This window comes from Lichenostomus cassidix, chromosome 1Aa (assembly GCF_008360975.1).
Source record: "Lichenostomus cassidix isolate B80296 chromosome 1Aa, HeHo_3.0, whole genome shotgun sequence".
NCBI lineage: Eukaryota > Metazoa > Chordata > Aves > Passeriformes > Meliphagidae > Lichenostomus > Lichenostomus cassidix.
The window spans coordinates 28,540,756-28,565,353 of NC_139480.1; the positions used below are offsets into that span (position 1 = coordinate 28,540,756).

The window sequence follows — 24,598 nt, forward strand, 5'->3', positions numbered from 1 at the left end:
ATATAGGGATGACAGCCTGTCTCCTGCATGCCAAGAGGTCATTTTAATGTCCTTATATTTATTATTCTGGTATTTTTAGGACATGGCATGGCAGTGATCACATCATTTAGCTTTGGTTCATATGGTAAAGGCAGCGTGAATTAGCAGCGCAGTATACAGTTGGATCTTTAAAGCAAAATATGGCCTCAGATTTGCATGAAATTCCTGCTTTCAAGACAAGTGATTCTTGTGTAGCTATGGGGAATTTAACTGGCAACCTGTCAAATAAGACAGAAGCTTCAAATAGCAACTCCTGATTAAAAAAATTACCACAAGAATAACTGTGTTATACCATTTACCCTGTATTTTTATCAGCAATAGCAAATTTTGAAAAATAACAATTTTGAAAAATAATCACATACTTTGTCCTGAACAAAGTGCTAGAAGGCACATGGCCAGAGACAAACATCCAAAAAAACCCCCAAAGCCTGAGGTCTCAAGCATGGGGAACTGGATCCTCATACAAAGTCTGTGCACCAGTGCAGAATTACATGGGTATTACTGGGATTCAGTGAAGGGCTAGAAATATGTCCTGGTATGGTGACTTGTGGAATCAGAGCCAGAAGTCTTTTATTGTACTGAAGAATGGTCATGCCATTCACATAAATTTTTTGTAATGTACTGCATTACAAAGAAACCCAAACAACTTTGCCAAGTTGGTTCTCATGCTTGTGCTGGCTTCTGCCTTTTGATATGGAAAATGCCAGTGGCTTGATCAAGAATGTAAATGTGGAGGTGGGTAGAAATATTTAAATACTAAAATACCTGGTTGCTTGAATGTATGTTTCTGGGGCAACATCATTAAAATAAGAGACCTCACTTTTTTCAGTGAGTAAAGCAGAAAGAAAAAATTAAAAACTAATGTCTCTAGAAGAATTATTTTTTGGTTGGAAAAGTCAAGCACACTCACAAAGTGTAAAATAACGTTTGCAGTGTACAGGACAAAACAGAGAGAAAAAGTCATTGACCACTGCAAAATTGCCTGTAGATACATTTTTTAAATTAGAATTTTATAGTTCTTACAGCTTATATATAATTTAATATGGCAGTAACAACACAGCACCGGTAACAATGGTGAGGGGGTTGCTTGCATATGGGCTAGGTAAGCTTTTCAGTTAGCCAGAAGCATGTTTCCTTATTAAACTGCTCTCTTTCCCTCTCCTTAAGCAGGGTGTAAATTACTGCTGAAAAAGGTGTTCCACAGTTCAGTTTCTTTGCTGCTTGGGAAATACTCTGAACATTGAATTTCATGTGAAGCAATGCTGTCGACAGCTGGTCAGACAAACACATTGCAGGAGGGTGAGCTTCCAGCCCAAAGAGTATCTCCCTTTTCTATGCCTGCCTATCTGCATTCTCCAGAAACCTGTCTCAAAAAAAAAAAAAAAAAGCACAGCAATGGCTCTCTAATCCTGACATAAAAGAGAGGCTTCTAGAAGCAAAATAATGTCGTTCTTTGCCGTGCACTTTCTGCTTTTATGTCAGCACACAGGTTGTGTGGTTTCCCTTTGAGGTAGCAACTACGAATTTACTTCTTTTTCCTTCTTTCTCAGAAGTTAGAAGAGGGAATTCAGTTAAGGAACTGGAGACACTTTTCTGGCAAAGGTAATAATAAACCCAAGACAGAAAACAATAATTGAAGGGCAAAAGAATTCTTAGGTAAATACCTTGTAAACCCTGATGAAAGGGACTACTGGTGGCAGCTGCCTTAGCCCTGTCTGATTTTCGGAGCTTCCAGGAATACAAATGCTAACAGGGCTGCTGTTTTCTTTAGTGAGGTGTTAAATAAATGTTTTTAAAACAAACCTTTCTGCAAGATGTTTTAAATACAAAGAACTAAAAAGAAAATTTCTGCTCTATGATTTCACAAGCCCAAATTTCAATTTGTGTTCTGTGCAACCACATTTTTAATTATTCCATCTTCCAAAAGTAAATCAAAAAACTCATGGGGAATGATGAACTGACCAAGAATGTCATTACCATGATCAAGAAATGACTGTCAGAGACAGCTGAAGTGCAAAAAATTATTTCATCCTACAAGGTGTAAATATATGCTGCTGCTATGAATCACTCCAGTCTTCTGCATATAGAAAATTCATGAGCTCTCCTTGAATGTTTCTTGCTTCCATAAACCAGAGTGCAAAATTAGACCATACAGTTATTTCAAAAAAAGTCTTTCAGTATTCATAAATAAGGGGTTTTGCTTTCCAAAACAAAATAGTAATGATGAGCAAGACAGAAATAACTTGTTTTATTTCAGCTCTTCAGAGTCATTCACTACCATCTACAGCTCAGATGCTCCATGTTGCATGCTTTGTTTAATTATGCAAATAAGATTTGAAAAGCATATGTGGACAAGGAAGTTTTACTGCAGGAACAGAGATAAAACACACACACACAGATTAAAGAGGGAAACATTTGTTTATTAAAAAGGAAAAGGTTCTGGATGGCAGCACAGAGTCAGACATGAGACAGATTAGTCTGTGCACAGCTGTTCATGTTTAAAGGCAGAATATAGACATAAATACATTTAGATCTTTGCTCTGCTCTGCTGCTCCAATATTTTTATACAATCAACTCAAAGGAATATCTATCATAACTGAACACAAGGAGAAATTTATCAGAAACAGAGCACAGATTGCTTCTTTAAAGCCAGGATAAACAAAGCCCAGAAAAGCCTCTCAAGCTATGGTATTGCAAAATAAACTTAATTGTGCAAAAGCAACCAACTTCTGTGGATGGGAATATTAAATGTCAGATCCAACTCCAAGTCAGATAGCTTGTACCTCTGTTTGAACAAAATGCAGGTATTTTACCCCTACTATCATCACAGTTCTGCTCTGTCTGAAGGAAAGCCAGTATAGTGAAGCAGGAACACCCTATAAAAGCAGTACCTTTTTTTTTTCCTGTGATCTATACAGCCTATTTTAAAAGCACACCAGAGAGAGGGGAACACTGATGAGGACCCCCTCAATGTTTTAAAGATTAGATACAGTGAGATCATCCTGAAAAAATCATAAAACGCTCAGGAAATGATGGCCAAGTACTACAGGAGAGCAGAACAGGCCATACAAGAGAGACCATAAGCAGGTCCATAGGATACAAATACTACCCCAGAATTGCCATTTTCTAGCCTTTAGAGGACATTATCTCATGTTGGTTCTGCCATGGTGACCCTCCAGTCATACCATACCTGCATCAAGTAAGACACCACACAACTGTTCAAGGCATTTAAGTGCAACCATTAGTATTTCATGGTTCAATTTCTACAAAAGCAGAAATATGGAAGTCTATCATATCATGAAAATTAATTCTAGAAAAATGCTTTGACAGGCCTCTTTGGTGTGCAGTAGGAAATTGCTTCAATTTATAAATAAGGCCAACATGGATTAACTGCCAACATGGATTACTTTGAAATCTCAGCTGCAATGTTTATAAACGATGCTCATTTTAATGTTCCTTATTTAAATATTTAGTTATCTTGCTTCAAGCTGTTTTTGTAAATAGTTTTCCTTTATTTTTTTATGGTAAAGTTAAAATATTGCAGCATATTTTTGATCCACTTATAATTCAAGTTCAGTTTTGATAGCCACATAATATCAACTTTCACAAATCTATTTGTTTCTTTATGGAAACAACTATTAAAAACAACCCCTCACACTCCTTCCTAATCTTATTTAAAGACCTGCAAGATGTAAAAAGCACTTGCAAGTCAGTAATATTTTATTTGGATTCTGAATTTCCCAGGAATCTCACGTTTTACTGCAATGAAACTGCAAGGACACAAACCCCCTCCCTGCTAAATGCAATTTTCATTTCAAATTGCCAACAAAACAGAGAAGTTATACTGAACATATTCCAGGTTACAGAAGTGGAAGAAAACCCTAAACCTTTCCTTCATCTTGTCAAGTATGTCTTGGATATTACAGCCTTTTAGTCAGATAAGAAAAATACATGACCATCCATGAGAAACCTGCGTAGACACGTAGACAGCTGTGCCCATGAATGTAGGATTGATTGTACAACCCATGTGCTTCAGATCAAACACCTGGGCACATCCTGCTTCTCTGTAGAGGGAGAGTGGCACAACAGATCATGCTAGGATGAATTCTGCTAGAACAGAGATCTGTTAGAGTACCCAGAGCCAGAGTTTCCATCTCCTCACCTACGTCCCACATACAATCTTTGGGGAAATACATGTAGAAGACATCTAGGGGACGAATTCTTCTAGAGAAGTCACAGGTACTATCACACAACACATCAAGTGTCATTTTGTTAGGTAAGTGTGAGAAACAAGGTTTTTCACATCTAGTCCCTTTTTGGCACTTAGTATTCAGAGAAGCATTAAACGTGCATGCACACACAGGCAAGTTAAGTGCAGTTGTGTCACCTAATATGTGATGCTGCCACTGATGGAATTGAAAAGATCCCAGAAGCCATCTAACAATGCATTAACAATCTTTAGCTATTAACATTGTTTTTTTCTCTCTGGAACAGTGATGGGGCAGTTAAGAATTTAATTTCCTAAGCATGAACCCAAGCTGGAGAGCTGTGTGACTGTGAGCAGCCATGGGCAGCTCAGCACATGCAGACCCAGAAGGAGGAGCTCACAGCACTGTCATGGAGCACCCTGCCACTCTGGCAGGCATCTCAGCTGCCCAGTGGGGTGGAAATTCAGAGCAATTTCAACTAAAAGACATGGAAACATCTTACTGCAGGTACAAACCATGATTCTATTTTTTTTTCATGGCCTCCTAACATGTCAGCATCATCAAGTCTCCAATTTCTTCAGAGCTGATCATGAGGCTCACGTTTTTCTTAAATTGCCCTAATGATAAAAAGTTAGAAAGTTGAAATTTGGACTATTGATAAAGCTCTTTTTCCTCAACAAAATAAAAATTCTAACACAGGGAAGTCATAAAGTGCCAGAACATTCGATTACTTTTTCCTTACAGTAGGGCTGAAACTCTACACCAAGGGTAGAAGAAAGAAAAGATGCAAAAAACTACAATACAATACAGTGCTGTTCTATGCAGAAGTTGCAATTGTGCCACGTTATGCTATAAATATAGGAAATACATTTTTACTCAGAAATAATTTTTCCTACCCAAGAAAAACATGATGTACTGAATACTGCATTAGAAGTCACTTTGTTTGGTAGTGGATTTTCAGAGTGATTTTGTGGCAACATAGCTGAACACTTTATAGCCTGTAAATGGGCTGAAAAGAAAAAGGTCCTCTTAGGGATAGAGGCAAACTGCAGTTCCCCTTCTGCCAAAGCCACAGTCAAGGGACAATGCTATAAAGGCATTGGCTTGAGTTAGCACATAGAGAGGAAATATTATTTCAGATTTCTACATTATTTCAGTTAACAGTTTACAGGGCAATCCCCAAGAAAGGTATAACTAAATGTGGGAGGATGACTGGAAGGAGGAGACAGACATGGAGTTCTTCTCACTGAAGCATTTGCTTCCATAGAGATTATTCCTCTGACTATAACCTCTTTGTGTGGCAGTTATTCCAGTACAAGTCAATGTACACCACCATAAAGAAGCATTAACAATGTAATCAATCTGTGCATAAAGAAGTTGAAATGTTTTTGCAACATTTTGTACTTAGAGTACAATACCAAAAAGAACCCAAAGAAAAGTGCCCTGGTACCATTCACACAAGCATATTTATTATATAAATATTTTATAAATTACAATATTTTAATTGCAAATGTAAACACTTCTAGGAAAATAATGTTTTATAGTCTTATTAATGTTTACAACTATTATAAGGCACATAGTGCAAAAATACATTTCTGATGCAGAGACCACAAAATAATTACCGACGTGTTATCTAAAAAGTAGTTGTATACACTTCTGTGGTACAGTATTGTTTTTAATTAATACATATTGCTAATTCATGGCTAACTCTTTGTGGGTAAAAATATGATATAGCTGCCATTTGATCTACCAATTGTACTGTCATGGAAAATAAATATTTGGTTTACAGAATGTATATTGTCAGAAAAAGCATGTATAGTTATCTGGTACATAATATATGTTATTATGCAGGTAGAAAATTTTATTCTGAATACCTGAGAGTTGGCCTTAAAATGCATTATCTTTACATGCATATATTTCTACAGTTCTGGACTGTAAAGTAATATAAAACAACAAATCAAAGGGCTAGATAATTTTTTAAACATTGTAACTCTTTCATACACTTACTTTTCTCAAAGAAATAATTTTAAATAGCAGATGTTAGAACTGTATTACAAACATTGAAAAATCAAACTGAGTCAAAGATGGACACCAAAACCACCGTGGGGATTGACGCTGCCTCTGTCCAAATTCTTCACTGAGGTTATTGAAAATTCTGTTGAATAGGACTATGAAGGATGCACACTGCAGCCTTTACTAACATGCCTTTGGCTAGGGTAAAGGAGTAAGGCATACATGGAAAGTGTTTAAGCAAACACATATTTGTGCAATTATACACAAGATCCTGTGGTAAACAGAATACACTGCTTTCTCAGTATACCTGAATGAGAGGCAGGGATTTAAAATCAGTTTTCAAAGCAATTTGTTTCCTTATTTTCTTTTCCTGTAACCACAGCAAACCTAAGACCTGATGTTTAATATGTGCTACAGAGACTACAGAGATTAAATCACACTTCTCAGTATTACTGCTAGGATTTGAGCACCACAAAGAATATAATGAAAGGGATGGGGAAAAAATTCACTGACAGAGAAACACACAGATCTATAAAACTATCTCAAGCATTTTGGTTATGTACTTTTCTGCTGTAAGGTATTGACAGATAAACCCTACAAGTTTGCACAAAATTGGAAGAACTCAAAATTATTACCTGTCTTCTTTGTATAACAATAAAGCTTTCCTTTCTATATTTTAGCACAATTGATCAAAAAGACCAATAGAGTACAAATTTTACTGAATACTGCATAAAGTATTATACTGATTAGTTGCAGGTAAAGAATTACAATTATGGTAAAATTTAGAGTGTTACCCATGGTAGTAATCTCAGAGCAATTTACATGTTAATATATAGTGTACTTTGAATAAATGCCTCTCCTTTATGACCTGAAGGTTTCTGATTGTGGTTTATGCAATTGCTAGCCCATGAACAGATAATACAACTTTGAGTAAACCCTGAAGAATACAGGAATTCTTATTAGTGAGCACTACAGTAATGATGACTACAGACATGAAAAAATTAAAAAAACATATCTACAGAGCACCTACATTTTGAAGCTAAATGACAAATGTCCCTGCTTTGATGCTCTTAGTACATCAGAGTTCTCACTGTACTTGAAGTTGGAGACCAATAATTGTGTTAGGAACACATTTTCCACAAAATCCTCCACATCTTCCATATATTTTAGTACCATCCTGAGAATTAGACAAAGAGAAGAGTCAATCAAGAAGAGTGATTGAAATCACAGTTGCACAAAAGGCTTCTTGAGATTTGCACACAACAGACCTTTTGACAAATCATACCTACTAACACCAAATCAAGAGACAGCAACATTAGCAAAATGGGAACAGAGCGCCTTTATCAATATTGCTCTACACCTTGTTCACTGGCTTACCATCCAATGTTGTCATAAACTCTGCATGCTTCCTGTTCTTGGTTAACTGGTCTTTTGGTTTCCTATGCTAATCAAATTGGAGATAAGCAACAAAAAGGATCATCTGTAGTATGATGATCTAAAGCAAAATGTGGAGGGTTGGGTGCTGTGTTTGGGGTTTTTTAATTGGGCATCTAATAAGCCAGATTAATATAACAATAGGCTCTTAAAATCATTTAAGGGAAGTGTAGGCAGGCAGTGCTGGTCTGAATTAGATACTGGGCAGTGTGATTAAACATAGTTTCTGCATTACATCTGGAAGAAAACTCAAATGGGTCAGAGACCTTAAATGATATTTTTGATTTACAAAAATCACCATAGCTTTCCCTACATTTATCACTTGTACTTCTTGTCCAAGCTGTAAGAGCAGGTAAAGGAAACCAGCACTGACTTACGTGGGATTTGTGTATGTCTGCAGTAGCATAGTTGCCCTGAGCAATCCACCTCACTGTACTGGATAATCTCAGACCTGTACCAGCCAAGTTAATGCTGAACTGTCCCTGGGGAAAGAGAAAAAAAAATACAAGGAAAAGGAAAACAAAGGAAAATATAGAGCTGATAGAGTTCAAAACACTTAAACACTTTACATTGGCATACTTGCACATATCACTTAGGATATGTCTGAACATTAAGTACTCAAAGATGTGTACAAAGTTTGGGCTGGTCACACTGCATGTTGCCCTTTCTATGGATATTCACAACAGAAAACCAAGTTATTCTGCAATAAGCACCACCTGTGCATCAGCTGATCTGTAGCATCTGAGTATGAAGACAAAACTAACATTAGATAAATGAAATTATTTCTGCCCTCCTACATACAAAATTTTAATTTACAATAAGTACAGACTTGAAAAAGGCAAGAATGAAGGTGGTTTTCTTGAAAGACTATTTTTTTAAAGTTTCTGAAGTTTTTGGAAATAACTTGGTCAAAACATGCTGCTGTCTGTAAAGACAAATTACTTCTTAGACATCTGATTTTCAAATTTTTGTACACTGTCTAAGCATCATCATCTTATCGTCTTCCATTGCTTTTTCAGTGTAACAAAAAACATAACTGAACAAGAACATAAGTGGATGTTAAAATAAATAACTATATTTTTAAATTGAATGTTTTGGAATACAAACCATTCATAACAGCTATAGAAGCTATTGATTCTAAAACATTTGCCTACACAGGCTCTGAAAACTAGCTTTAAACCCATCAGTTCCTATGAGAATAGGAAATATATTAGAAGTAACAAATTGCACTCCCTTGGCAAACGAACTGGGATACAGAATATTATTGAACTGCATTCACAGAGAAGTGCAATATGTTACAATGAAGTACTACCTCCACAAAGAGCCTAATGATTAGTTCAGGCAGCACTACAGTCAGAAAACTGCACACCTCTGCATTGTTCACTGAAAGCCTGGATTTCTGTTTTCAGACCTAGTAATTGTTTATTGCAAATGGTAGCTTCTGTGTTTTATTGCTTAATAATGTCATACATACATAAACATATATATATATATATAGCTTTTATTATGATGATTCACTAAAATTCCTTTGCAAAAATTCAGTTATGTTGCTCAGTATGGCAGATTTATTTTGAGAGCACTTTTATGTAAAATTGTTGTGCTTATAGCACTCGTTACTCAGGATGAGCTAACAAAAATTCATATGGATAGGGTGGGTTGTTTTCAAGTATCCACAAAAAGAAATACTTCCATTTAATGAAAGGGGAAATTTATAAAAATTATGTGGAATGTTTTCTACAATCAATGGGCCCAGATAACTTCTTTCACAGTGACATAATTTTGCAAAAATAAATGAGGAGTGCTATGTATAATTACCATGGCAGCTCAAGAGCTGTCTGACATATCATGCATCATATGCAAGGCCAGGAACAGATTTCAAGGACTGAGAATACAGGAATGAAAGCCTTTTGACTGCATCAAATGTGTTAGCTTCAGTCAGGACTTATAGATGGAAATGTGTCAGTGCCAAGCCATGAAAGCAGAATGACCTCCTAACAGAAGCTACACCTCACAAACAGATTTGTATTGTACTGCAAAAGGATTTGCAGGTTGAAGGCATCCAATACTGTAATGAACTTCAACTGTTTTCTTGTCAGGGGTTTAAGTCTGCCAAACCTAGACACTTCATTTGTACGTAAATTGCACATAAATTGTCTCTAGCTGCCCTTGGCTGTGTCCACCCACATAGCTTACATTCAGGCAACCAGGATAGATGGACAACAGGGATTCACTTCTGAGCAAGTGTGAGACAGTCTTAAGTTCTTTATAATCAGTGAAAAGAAATTCACTTCCAGAGGATAGTTGAGCTCATCCTAAATTGTCTAATATAGTAAGACAAGCTAAAGTGTTTTTTCTTAAGGAATCCTATTTCTGCCAATGGGCTCCAAAGGCTGACTAGTTCAGACTGGGGCTATGTCTGCATCATCAAGGACACTGCAGTATCAGCAGACCTGTGTGGTAAAAACTGGGCCAGAGAGTTCAATATCTCTAGACAGTGTACCAATCAGGGGTTTGTTTTGGACTAACTCTCCCCTAGTCCCATGCACTGGATCCTCATTAGCATTCGAGTTTATTAATATCCTTCCTCTGGAGCTCATAGTTTGATTTAGCTTCATCCAGAAGGCATCCTGTTCATGTCTTTCAAAACTACTCTGTGATGTGAACCAACAAACAGTAAACTGGAGCCATACAGAGATTAATCTAAAAAGCACCACCCAATACAAACCTAAACACTAATGCAGACAAAAAAAATGCATGGAGAAATTTTAAATTATACTGCTAAACAAGATTGATTTCCTCTGGTAGTCTTCAAAGACATGAAGCATGAGAAGAGAAACAGAGAAAAGATAAGAAAAATTATGCAGGATTATAGAAAAGTCACTAGGGGAGAACAAAGAATGAGAAGACGTTAGGGGAAACAAGTGGAAACAAAGAATACATCACATCCAGAGGGAGGGAGAGCAATACATGAAACACACAGAAACCTGGATACACATACATGGAGCCCACAGGGAAAAGGTGTGTTAAACAATTTGAGGAAGAAACTATGAGGGGAGGATGGTGGAATAGGAGAGAAGAGAGTAAGAAATAAATGCTTATTATTGTTGTACACTGACTACACAGAATAGGAAATTGGTTTAGAACCTAAGAGATCTAAACAAATCACACATATTTTTTTTTCTCCTCTTATGTGAATATTTCAAGGGGGTAAGAAATCATAAATACCTGTGGACATCTGGCTGCACTGTAGCAATCTCCAGCTGTAGCAAATGGTACTGCTCTCCCAAGTATAGTCTGAGCAAAAAGAAAATCTGTGGCTAGAAAACAGAAAATTACTCAACACAAACTGCTGCATTTGAAGTTCAGAGGAAAACAGTGTGAAAAGTGTGAACATGGGTGTTTTATTGCTTGCTTTGGGTGGGGTTTTTTGTTTGTTGTTTATTTGAAAGGGACGATTGAGTGTTTTGAGAAACTATGGTTTGAATTGTGGTTATTGCACCACTAGTCCAACCTACAAGCCCAGATTTCTTTCTGAGATAGGAGTGAGCTAGGAGGAAGATGGATGTTCACCTGGACACTGCACAAAGTGAGCTGATTGTGAGCCAGCTTGCCAGCTTCAGGCAGGGGCTTGAAAGCACTGCAAGATTCCTTGTCCATTTATTTATTGTCTGCCAGGGTCTGAGAAAGGACTAAGTAGAGCACAGAAAGGAAGACTTCCACAATAGTGAAATAATGGGAACAAAACCTTAGAAAATGAAGGTAGTTCACATATAAAATATTAACCTGTGAGATTCATGCCACTTGGCCACTTGGGACCAATTAACAAGGTAAGGAGTGGTATTGGGTTTTTTTTTTTTTTCCCCTTTGAAATTACCATTGAATTCTTAAATTAAATAAGAATTTTGTTTGCCCTGAGATGGTACAGCTGGATCTGTAAGTAGGTCAAAATGGTAATTTGGGAATTGTGACCACATACAATTTCAGCAGAATGCTCAAATTGGCTAAAACTGACAAAATGCTTACTTTTAATTTGCATGGAAGCTACATCAAATCTTATTTTGCTAAAAACCGTGAAGCCAGCTGCAAGGTAATCATTTCGACAGGCACAGTCTTGCCTTCTGCTTCCATTGAAAGGACATTCATATGGATTCTGCAGCCTAAAGAATAGCAAAGATTTAGTTTTCCTTTTGAGATTTCTCCTTAACATAATATCACAGAGAAAAATAAGTGTACTGCACTATGCTACATAGAAATATTAAGCAACCTTTACTGAACAAGAAGTACAGCTTTTAATCTTGGCTCAACTGAAACACTGATGTGGATCAAAGCCATTTCTACTGAAGTCAAGATAAAAAACATTATAATCATTTAGTGCAACTAAGATAATTTCAGCCTGGAAGTATCCACATTTCTGTATGTGTGCTCATATGCCTGGATATTTAAAACAGAAAATCAAGGAAAAAAAACCCCTATTCATCTTTCTCACAAAAATTAAGTATTATTCTATTCTTTTATTTTTGAAGGATTAAATGCACTTCATAAAGTTACAAAACCACATCTGTACCTGAATCCATATACTTCAGAAAAATTGTCTGCTTCACCTTTTACCAATGTCAAATATTCTTTGGGATTCTCTAAATGCATGCCTGAGCAATAAATCTGGAAGAGAAAATACAACCCTTTAGCAAAATCTTTATTAGAAAAGTGTTATTTCATAAACATAGGTACTCATAAAAACTCATAAATATTAACAGTACCTTTATCATCCTTCCCTTAATGTTAAGTAGGTATTCACCATCCTTTCTAATCCCTTTTTTAATCTGCATATCTTTGCAGGTGGTAAGAATTTCACCTTTAAAATGAATGATTAAATCATATTAATATTTCAGGAACAGAGCTTGGTTTTAGAACTTAATTTTGCATAATTGCACTCTAAATATATTTATAACTTTAATATAAGTAACCTGGGAAAACATTAGCTGCAAAATATTACAGCTGTCACTTACATTCTTTCTCATGGCAGATCTTTCTGGCATCTGGTTTTAAACGTGGTAGGCACAAGTTGCTGGACAAGCCATTTTCAGTCATACACTCTACTGTTCTCTCCTTTATCCCCACTCCACAAGATGCTGAGCACTAGACATAGACAGCCATTAAGAGTGAGTTTAGAAAGATGCAAATAATTAACATCACCGTGTCAGCAAATGAGTCTTGGCATTCATTTATGTTAGCGGCAGCTACAAAAATGATCTTGCACATCTGTACTCACTTTGGTCCACTTCCCCACTCTCCACGTAGCTGCTTGTGAACATCCTCTGACGTTACATCTATAGATGTGGGGGGATGGCTCTACTGGGCACTCTCGGTACGCTGCAGCCCGCAGGCCATGGACGTGCCGGCTTTGAACAGAATGGATTCCAACGCAGTATGTGATCCTCTGCTGGGAACCAAACCCACAGCTCGCCGAGCACTGAAATAAAATCCCCGAGCACAGACATTATTTCTGTGAAAATGCACCTTTCTGCAGAATTGCATTACAGGAAAGTCAGCTCTGATCCTTGCTCTGGCAAAAGCCTGCCATTGGAGGAGTGCCACCTTGGGCTGGAATATCAGTGTGCAGAAGGGAAGGTCTGCAGTAGTTACACATGCAAGGAGCCACAAAGCCCCACTTAGAGAGTTTTAGACCCCTTTCCTCAGAGGTTCCAGAGCCATTCCCTCTCAGCTGTGATCCATTGTCAGACATGCACACACAGGCAGTGCAGGTGTGCAAGGGAAACAAAGCACTGATTTATCACTTCACTGAAACCAAGGAAAAGTTTTTTAGTTACTTCAGCCAGGTCAGCTTGCAAGAGAGTTTCCTGGGAACCAGCAAAGGAATCCTGTGGTAGGGACAGCTCTCCTCTAAATGGTGATCATAGGTCCTGGGTGGTTAACAGAGGACTGATAACATCCTCTACAATAAATCATGGCTGATTTGGAGGGTCAATGTGGAGAAAGTTTAGACAGCCATGTTCAAATGAAAATATGTTTCCTTTTTTTTTTCCTCCACAAATATAAAGTACATTCTAGAACAATATAACATTCTTAAATGTAAAGATATATAAAAGATGTGTGAGCAGTATAATCAGTGTACCTGTGACAGCTCTCCTGTGAGCACAATATATTTAGAGGGAGATAACCTGCAGGTTTTGGATGATGGAGGCTTTGTGGCAGGATCACAGAAGCTTTCATCCACTTGGATCTGGTTTTCATTCACACATTTAACCTTCCGGTATATTTCCTTTCTTCTAGATGATGCTGAGCACTAAAAGTGAGAAAATCAATCAGTTTAACTAGCCATCTACAGAACTAAGTTATCTACTTATTGCCTCACACCAGTAAAACCCAGACATCAGTATCTTTTGACATCTGCTATCAATGTCAGACTAAATTACTCACTGAATCAGAGCCCTTTACTTTGTTTTCAAAGTTCAGGTACTTCTAATCAGCTGGAGAAAAACAACAGCATATAATAACACAACACTGTAACTGTTGAGTGAGAGAGAGGAGAAAATGAAAATGTCAAACCAAGACAAGAGATTGAAAAAATCTGTTTTTCAAAAGCCCTTCTGTATAAAAAGGGAAGAGACAGAAAAGGATTTCAGTGAAATATAAAAGGAATAAGTCGGTCTTGAAAACAAGAGGGAGAGGGAGAGGGAACTGCCTATTAATCAAGCCAGTGTTAGCTTTGAGCACCAGTAGTTGATGAGCCTGTGCCTTTGCCCTGAGGGTCCTCAGACCTCTCCCCATGGCAAGCCGGTGGGATGGTGAATCATCACAGCTCTGCCAGAACAGGATAATAACCTTGCTGCCACCAGAACCCAGAAAAGTGGAAGTACAAGCTAAGTAATACATATCAACAGCACATCCCCAGCTCTGGGTACCTGGACTAAGTGAACTTTTAATGGCACGGAGCTACTCAGAATATTAGGCATGAAAAGGATGATCCAGTAACAAGGTAATGGGGACAGCCAGAAGGGTTCTTTTCACAATGCCTTATACCTTAGCCTTGAAGGCATTTTTCTCCCTAGGATAAAAATGCTTTATTCTGGCTGCCAACTGGAGAAATGTTAGATCTGGATATATTTCTGCTGTGCTGTGACTGGTGAAGTGAGGAAATGACATACAAGCACCCAGAGCTAAGAGAGTTGGGCAAACCATTATGAGTTTGGTGGAAGACATCCTGCACAGGGAGTGGAATACAGATGAACACTTGAACTATTAATACTACATGTACAGGGCTGTATGTGAATGTGGTGAGAGAAGGGAACAGAACACAGGAATTTGAAGGAAACAGCAATATACATGTGGAAGAACTTATGAAATAGCTGGAGAATGTAGTGAAACACAGTGCATTTGTAGTGGAGAACTCCAAATACCCTGCTGGAATACACAAATGTTTGCTGGCAAAGGAAAATTCACCCTCATTCTTTGGAAGTGTATATTTGTGCTAAAGCACATTCTGAGCCACTTCCACCAATTCCCGATTTTGACAGCTACATATGACAAGAGAACACTTGGAACAAATATATATTTGTCAGCTTTCCCTCAGTATAGCTTAAGAGAGGAATATATATGTCTGAATTGTGTTAATATAATCTAGGTTTTGCAGAGAACCAGCAAATGTTTTATATATTAACAGTTATCACTTCTATAGCACTGTGTCCCTGAGACTTTTGAGTCTTCATATTCAAGGGGGGTTGCCCTAGGAAATTTAGCATGCCAGATTATTAATATGATACAAATGCACAAAATAGATATTAAAATTTTGTTTAATGTTGCAGTAAAAGACAGGCACTTCTGTATACCAGTTCAGGTACTATACCTAGTTTTTGTTTTTTCTCTTTCCCCCATCTTTATATGTTTGCATGTTTGCATGTTTGCATAAATAAGAAAAGTTATTAAAATTTTAGCATGTAGAAAATAGTAATCACATCTTTAGAAATGACAGCTCTCTCCTGAAGGTATCCGTAGATTTTCTTAAATACGAAGACACATTTGGTAAGAGAATGCTGAGTTTTATTTTCTTATCTTGCTTCCTTTTTGGTAGGAGAATAGCGAGTTTTATTTTGCTTATCTTCGCTTTGACAAGAAAAGATGCTTCAAGTTTTTAAGATGCTTTAAATTTTCCATACAGAACTTCTTAAAAACACTCTTGTCCAAAGATCTTACCTCCAAGGTGTTTACTTCCACATGACACTTCTTTTTGCGTTTCTGTTCTTAAAAAGCTACTTTTAAAAATGGTATTTTATAATAAGGATTTATTAAATCTCTTACACACTATGTAGAAATGTAGAGACAGTCCTATCAATAGGTACCTGCTCTGAGCTCCACCAGAGCTTTTGTCTACAACAATAGACAAGCAAATCCTGTAGAGATTATTAATAGAGAGTATAAATAAAGCCTTCAAAATTTTTTGTCACTTTTTAAGTTTTGCAAGCTTGACCTTCAAAATTTCCAGCACAGTCATTTGTTATTCCGCAGCATAACAGCTACTAGAAATGCACACAAATGTGGGGGGTAAAAAAAAAAAAAAAGGATAAAAACCTTATTATGACATACGACATAACTAATTTCTGTCATACTTACATTTCCCCACTGGTGTGCCAGCCACTGGTAGGGGCGGCAGGCGGGCAGGCGGCAGTGCCTCGCGCCAGCAGGGCGCAGGTCACGCCTGCACATCGCGTCACTCACTCGCCCCAGGCCTGTCACCTGACAGGAGATATCCCTCTGCTGAATCCCCACTCCACAGGACACAGAACACTACAATTGATCAAAATTAGTTGTGTCAGTGTGAAATGACACAGTCCCCAGAAGGGAGTACAGTTGTCATTAGAAGTTCTCAGGATATTATTTAAAATATACTTCACAGCCCTTGCAATGTGAATATCATACCTGACGGAATTTATGTTGAAATTTAAGTTGAAAATGTAAATCTACAATTAAAATAAAAACATTTTAAAAATGCAGAAGATAATTGCATCTGAGTTACCTAACTGAGCTCTCTGCTTACTTTAATTCTCAGTAGGGACAATCACTATAGGCCTATGCAAACCAAAAGTTTACATTTTTGCAAGATCAACAGTTTAGGCTCTGAGTTCACACCTTGTTGTTTAAAATACGAATATTACAATGAAAGAAAAAAAAAGTCAGTGTTTCAGGTTAGAAAATCTTGCAAAAGGTGCAATATTCTGAGGACACTTCTCTATCTTCTACAGGTAGCACTAAGGATCTTTTTGAGCCCTGAAGAGCTTAAACGCCAGATGCTTCTTTTCCTTCTTCCTGGCCAAAGGAATTTGACTATACCACTAATGCTTGCTGAGATAAATAGCCCCTTTTTACCCCATGCAGAAGCATGACTATGTCCCAAAGACTACCTAAAGGCCCAAGCTTAATCATAAAGTTCACATTCCTCTGTCAAGTGTGGCCAAAACGTGGAGAGTGGTACCATGTCTTTATCAATGTGGGGAATCATATGTTGAAAGTGTGAGTTAAATGCAAAATATTGCAATGTGCTCAGTTACACACAATTTTATGATGAGAGAGATGTTTTATAAGACCATACCAGGAAAAGGCCAGTATTTGTGCCCCAAAGTCCTTTTTCTTCTCCTCTTCTCACAACCTGGCTTCATTTCACTATTAAGACTAAGATAGCAAACACAGTGATACCACTGAATTCATCTCAGAAGAAGTAAAATTTAAAAGTTTACTCTTAATTTGAATTTACAAGGTAAGATGGGGAAAGTCCTAACCACCTATTCAGTACAAAATTCAGATTAGAAAATACTTTCAGTTCTCACAGACTTTATTGTTCATTACTCTTAAAAGGAAGAAAAAGAAATTATAATGAAGTACTTGCTAATTTGTAGATTTCATTGTGATGTATGTATACAAAACTTCCTGACAATTATTTCCACTGAAGTGCCGTGTTGTGAATATGATCTTGTCTAGTATTCTTATACAGAACATAATTATGGCAGCTTTTACATACCTCTTTCCATCTGCTGGCCTTCCAAGAAGGACACCTTCCAGCTCTACATATTTTGTATGTTCGTGGTTTTTTCAAATATTTGCAGTTGTCTTCTTCTATTTTCACTTGCAAGCTGTTAATACAATGCACATCACGAAACTTCAAACCTTTTCCACAGGAAACAGAACACTGAAAAGAGAAGTGTTATTTCACTACTTTGCTAACAATCTCAGAGTAGTAAGAAAATCAGAAGAACCTGTAGCCTCACCCAAAATGGACTCAGTGATTATAGGAATATGTTTCTGTATTACAACATCTGCTGTACATGTCTGAAATTTCTCTGTAATCTCTCTCATACTGAGCATTGCTGATCAGGTGCCAAATATCTCTCATGTCTTGTTCATTCATTGATGTCATCATTGACAAATACCTGAGCTCAGCCATCCATATCCATGCAGGAGACAGCTTGATACTGTGATCTCACAAGGATGTGCTCTAGCAGCTGCCTGTTTCCAGCATGTGCACTGCTATTTTCATATGAGCATGATGCTTATCAAAAGCACCAAAGAAAGGAAAATGCAAATTCATGGCTATGCGTGTTTCCAGCTATTAGGCTGCAAAGTCTGGTTTGCTTGGCAACTCCCTTCCAGGAGCTTTGGGTACCTTGTGGTATGTGGCAAAGAGGCAAGAGAAGAGGTGTGAAGTAGACACCACCAGTTTAGGTTCAGTCCTTGGAGGCATGGACTTGCCCTGCTACCCCAGTATCCCATTTTCTCCATAAAGCTGCTACAATATACACAACTGGCTCTAAGACTTGCCTTCCTTCCTCCACTGTAAAACTGATGGGGCTGCAGGTTCATCCTGTGAAACCCATCCTGGCAGTGTGCCCTGGCTGAGACTACAGTGTCTGACAGGTCAGGCTCTTCCGGAGAAAGGGCCATTTCTCTGCTAAATTGCTGGACTTCTGTCAGACTTCAGTGAGGTTTGATTTGAATTCTTCACATCAGGGCTCTCCTGGACACCTACAGAGCAGGGCTGCAGGACCTAGGGAGTTTTCAGTCAAACAAGGAAGTCAAACATCTGAACTACTTCCAAATTAGGTGGCTACTCAGCTGACTTCTCTGGAACCATGAACATTGTGAATATAAGTACTCTAGTATTTTCTTCTTAAATCTTGTAATTAATCCTATTTTAAATCATCCTATTAAAAAGTTTAGATCAATAGAGACAATTTTTTTCTGTCTGGAAGGGAACATGCTTAATTTGTTCCAGGATTTCATCCATACTTTATTTCATGCTTGAGAAAACATTTCCTTCAGGAAGATAATTAATTCAGGTAGAGAATTAATGGCCGAATAAAAATCGAATTTTTAGTGGATATGGAAAAAATATTTAAATATAGGCTTTCTTCAAAAGTAATGAAGATTTTTCTCTTTCCTTTATGTTATATCATCATCATCATCTACATTGTTAGCATTACACGCTAACTTAACAAAGCATTTTTGAATACATATGTCTTCTATTTTCAGGAAATTAAATTCAGGTCATTCAGCTTTCAGTGCAAAACCTGGCAAATACTTGCCTGAGAACAACAGCTGGATGAAAGGTTTTAAAATACAGAACAAGCAGCTGTAATAAATTAACCTGCTAGGTAAGAAACATTTTTCGTAATAAAAACAACGTTAAACAGAATCTCAGTTGTTCTCAATATCGCAGGGATTTCTATGTCTTTAAACATTTATATGTGTAATCTTAAAGTTTTAATTGAAACTGCCACTGTGTTTAAAATGAAATCTTTGCAGAATGAAGCAACACATTTATCACACAATACAATGGGTGGCATGTTTCTCTTATTCAACTACTTACAAAAAAGATAAGAGCACTGATTTGGCCACAATTTGCCTTTTTCATGTTTGCTCTAAAATCTCCATGAAAAGAATGCTGGTTTCTCAATTAAATGATTTTGCTCTCAGCAAAACGTCCAATTTATCTTCTTAAAATACTATTCATGTAGTTTTACAATTTATGTTTTATTAATTTGGAAATTACTTTAGGACAGGAAAATAAAAAATTACCTGAAATTTTAATATATGAATAATGTAGGCCAGAAAACGTAAAGCTCTGCAAACCATATAATTATAAAACCCTTCCAGAAAACTTAGCTCTGAATTCAGAGGATTTATATACCAAAGCAGGCATGATAACTTGTGTGCATGAAAACAAAAATACTGTTATATTTAAATGCCCTAATTGGATCTCTATAATTTGTAGTATTACTTATTTTTAAGAAAGAAACTAAAGATTTGTGTGTTTATTTATTAGAAGGTATTATTAGCAGTTCCAGAGCAATGCCTGCTTCTCTTTCATAAAGATGCTCTACCTAATTTTGTAATTAGAATACAATTATGCAGGAGTTAAGAGAATCCACATTGTTTTCAATCATATTAGATGGGAAGCTGAAGAGGGAGTTCAAAAAGGAATATACCAGTTTAATGTTAAAAATAACAGAGGCTTTATGAACAGTTATTTCAAATATTTCACTCCACTACAGTTTAGCTTTGATGACTAAAAGTAATTGAAACCTAGGTATCTTAACGTAATAATGCAGAAACACAGACGGAAGATACCTAAAATCTGTGAGCAGAAGTTACTCTCAATTATTTTAGAATGTTTGTATTTAAAAAAAAAATTATAGGAATATAGTTTATTTTTTCAGTGATGTAACTTTGTAAAAATAATCTGATTTATTTTTTCTTTTCTGTAAGAGACAATAAGTTACAGAATATTGTCAACACATACCATGAAAATATCCACATTTAAATAACTTTTCCCAGGGAGAATTTTCACTCCATGTAAATTTAACGTTTTGTTTAAAACTTAAAAAGACATGTTCAACAGGTTGGGATTATATCAAAAAACCTTAAATGCATGAAATCCTTAAAAAGTGTATAGAGACAACACTTCTGCATATATATTTGCTTATTCTTTTCCATATTCATCAAGATCTGATTCTCTGTTTACATGTATCCAAACCTGTTGAATAGACCCTTTGTCGCTGTTGAGCAGCTAGCAGAGTAATGAATGCATCGGTTCTCAGTGGCAAGAAGGAATGACCTTTATTGTTTTGATTTCATCACATTTATAGAGTTCTCAAAAGTCACCCAGATTGGTCAGTCAGAAGCCTTCCCCCAGGCCTGATTGGCCAGGCCTGCACTGTCCAAGTTCTGGGACACTGTTCCAAAACATCCAAACTTTATCTTTATTTACAAAAACACAAGAAAACTTCCCATGGGAAAAACTGTGCTAGCCACAACCCTTCACTGTGCAAGAAGTGATTCACTTATATCCTGTTATGGGTTTCAATTTAAGAGCTCTTCAACTGGGGATTTTTTTTTGTTTGTTTGTTTTTGGTTTTGTTTTATGTTTTGGTTGGGGTTTCTATACTTAATTCATTAAAGAACACTGATGTTTATTCAATTATGGTAATGTGGTTTTGCTCTGAAGGAATGAAACTCCTGATGCTTTTAAAAGCTAAAAGACCAAACAGACATTAAGCATCTGTAAACTTCTGCTTAAATACAATTGCCAAAACAAATAAATTGCTAAACTAAGATGTACCTCCAAGCAGCTTTGCCAGAATCAAGTGCTTGGGGTACTGCATCTCCTAGAATTTCATGGAGCTGCTCCAGCCCACTTCAGAGTGGCTCCACAGTGCCAGATTCTTACATCTGCTGCAGTGACAATCTTCCAAAAATCACAGTGTGAGGAATAGGAACCTAAATATCTCTAAGGACCAGATCCTTTACAATTTCAATGGGACCCCAATAAAATTTAGACAACTAATTTGGGGATTGTTATTCTTAATGCCTTGCAAACATATCAGTTACAGAAGCACATAGACTGCCCTGAGTCACAGCCAAGGACCTTAAGAAAGTTCTCCTAAAAAGTGCTAACGAGTAGTCTAATTCTATATGCATGCACAATGTTTTTAACAGATTGGATAGCTCAGTGCTTTACATGCCCATAAGGACAATCAACATCCTGAAAACAGACTTTCCTCTATTTCTAATAACAAGTTAAAGAAAGCAATTGCTCTAGGTGTACACTGAGTGCACAGCAGATGAATGAAGCACACTAAAAAACACAGTGATAGATGATATTTAGTGCAACTGAAGAAAAAGAAATGCTCCCAGTTTTATTTTATAACACATGAAAAACTAACACATTTGACATGGATGTAGAAGATCCAGGATCATTGAAGGAAAGTTCAAGAGGCTATACTACCCTGTATGTACTGTATTCTCCTGAAATTTGGCATATTCTGCCTTCATTCCTTAGATAATATATTAAAAAAGGAGTTCTTAGAAGTATTGCTTCCTCCCAAAGTGCTTTGGTATCAGATGCAGGCAGGCTCAGCTGTGTTCTTTACGCATAGTGACACACCTCCAGCAAGAGAAATGAAGAACTTCAATTCAATACACTTCTCATGGGAGACTCCTGACAGGTAGGTAAGTGTTGCCTGACCTCCACTACAGAGAATAGATAGCAAAGACAGAACATCAAATCACTCAAATGCTAAATCAAAACCTTTCATCAATATCAAGTGGGGAACGACTTAACATCTCTGTAAGGTCAAAGCATAGCTCCTGCTCAATTCTTTGAATGAAAATATAGATTCCGTAGAAGATGCCCGAGTGGGACTTCCAAGTGCCTAAAGGCATCTGAATTCAGCTTACAGGGAGATGTCTTGCACTGACCTGTATCCCCACCAGTTAGTGTTTTCTTTAGAGAACTGCATACTGAACACTGACCTAAGACACCTGCCTGACTGGCTTTCCCTCAGCTCTGTAACATCAGTAAGAAGTGTCAAATTCTCACTGATACAGAAGCAAAGCCTTGTTCCGTGCTCAGGAAGCTACGCCTGTCCTTTTAGTGCACCGAGCCCATAGCGCATTTCTTACATGGCTGAAATTCACCCTCTCTGAGCTTGTGTAGTGTTGTGTTGAGAGGAATATGGTCCTCTCACCGCTTGGTGCCCACCCTGCTGTGGCGGTGATCTTCCCAAGGCTTAACTCTCCTGTCTGGGGAAAGTACAACTGCATGTAATTCTGGCTGCTTGATCTCCCTCCACTCAAACTTGAACATGGCCCTTGACTACTTGAGCATGGTCCTTACAGCTCAATTTGTCTATAACATGGTTTCATTTGTATGACATTCCACACAATTGGAGGTTTATGGAGAAAGCACATTTTTCCATCTATTTTCTGCAGATTAAACGTTTAGGGGGGAAAAATCCATACGAACATTAAATCTCACAAGAAATATGAACATTTCCTCAAAAAAATGCAAACTGGAAAAAAACCAGTAACTGTTTTACACAGATATTCTAGCTCTTGTCTCAACACTGGCTAAAGTAATATCTCCCATATGTCACGTTCTTTCAAAAACATAAATCTGCAGTAAAAAGCTGGACTTCATTACTATTGTTCAAAGTCATTCCATAACACTGGTAACTAGGATTCATCTGTTTATGTTTTCTTCATAGCCATAAAGTTCTGTAGGGATCAGCCTGAGAAAACCCTTGGTGCTTTCTGTGGCACAGATGGACTTTCAGACAGGCATGCCATCATCAATTCCTGCCAAATTAGGGCTCTTTCTGCAGCAGACATGCAACTTCAACAAAATACTTTTGATTCTTTTGCTATTATTTCATTGAAAAGTTGAAGACTTTGTATTATTTGGTGGATTCTGTACCAAATTTCCTTAACCTTTCCTTTAAAGGAAGTGTTTTGTGTAGTTTAGCTGGTAGCCCAGTGGGTACTGGGTACTGAAAAACAGACCAGTAAATGGAAAGTATATAACAGTTCCTTTTTGTACTCAGATACACAGAGACTTGAAATATACATTAGTTGTGAGAAGAGCATAGAGGTAATTTTCTTCATAGTAGCTAGTATAGTGCAAGCTTATTGATTTATGACCAAAAGAGTGTTGAAAACACCTGGATACTTTAGTTACTGCTGAACAGCGTCACACAGCATCAAGGCCAGCAAGGAGGCTGGAGGTGTAAAAGTGATTTTGAGGGGGCACAGTCCAGACCAAGTGATGTCAGAAATAAAAGCCATGGGGAAGAGGGAGGAAGGAGAGGTATGTGGAGTGATGGCGTTTCTCTTCCCAAGAAATGATCACACATGATGTAGCCACATTTTTCTGGGGATGGCTGAACACCTGCCTGTCCGTGGGAAGTGGTGAATGAATTCCTTGTTTTGCTTTGTTGGTGCAGCTTTTGCTTTACCTATGAAAATTACTCTTCTTAACCCATGAGTTCTCCCACTTTTACCCTTCCAACTCTCTCCCCCAACCCACCAAGGGGGAGGGAGTGAGTGGCCGTGTGGGGTTCAATGCCTACTGGGGTTAAGCCACAACAGCAGCACTGAAAAAGGATAAAACATATTACAAATGTTAAAAGGTATTTTCTTCTTGTCTGCCTTTTTTTAGTCAGGAACTTCTGTGACGGATCAGGAAGATCAGTTTAAAACACGATTAAACATGGTCGTTCCTTGAGTTGTCTGGCAAACTGCATTTTGATGATCACTAGTTAACCCACAAGCCTGTCCGGACTCTTCTAATATTCTATAAGTAGACTTGGATCACAACTGCACAAGACACTAATAAAACACTTTGAGCATTGCTTAGTTGAGAACTACTTTCAACTTTTCATGTGCTATATTGGAACTAGCTCTTTTTGTTAACTGCCTCCTCTGCTCACTGCATCTCCCCAGGGATTTTTGTGATGCTTGCGCACAATATGTATTTTTCAGCTAAAAGCATTCGAAGAGTTATTCTTTCCATTAAGTATGTTGACTACTGTTAAGAAGCAACACAGACTCTGTAATTA

General features: G+C 37.3%; 1 protein-coding gene across 2 annotated transcripts in view; it reads right to left on the reverse strand.

Annotated features, from left to right (window-relative positions):
- Positions 1 to 5,694: 5,694 nt before the first annotated feature.
- ADAMTS20 (ADAM metallopeptidase with thrombospondin type 1 motif 20) overlaps positions 5,695 to 24,598 on the reverse strand; it is an 83,127-nt gene continuing 64,223 nt past the window's right edge. For both annotated transcript variants that reach the window (XM_085043561.1, XM_085043553.1), the window contains 11 exons: positions 17,725 to 17,892; positions 16,323 to 16,496; positions 13,828 to 13,998; positions 12,964 to 13,164; positions 12,701 to 12,830; positions 12,452 to 12,546; positions 12,259 to 12,353; positions 11,718 to 11,851; positions 10,920 to 11,011; positions 8,072 to 8,176; positions 5,695 to 7,437 (listed from right to left, as the gene is read on the reverse strand). In XM_085043561.1, the coding sequence (XP_084899687.1) occupies positions 7,348 to 7,437; positions 8,072 to 8,176; positions 10,920 to 11,011; positions 11,718 to 11,851; positions 12,259 to 12,353; positions 12,452 to 12,546; positions 12,701 to 12,830; positions 12,964 to 13,164; positions 13,828 to 13,998; positions 16,323 to 16,496; positions 17,725 to 17,892 (1,455 nt within the window). In that variant the 3' untranslated portion in view covers positions 5,695 to 7,347. The remainder of the gene's footprint in view (positions 7,438 to 8,071; positions 8,177 to 10,919; positions 11,012 to 11,717; positions 11,852 to 12,258; positions 12,354 to 12,451; positions 12,547 to 12,700; positions 12,831 to 12,963; positions 13,165 to 13,827; positions 13,999 to 16,322; positions 16,497 to 17,724; positions 17,893 to 24,598) is intronic.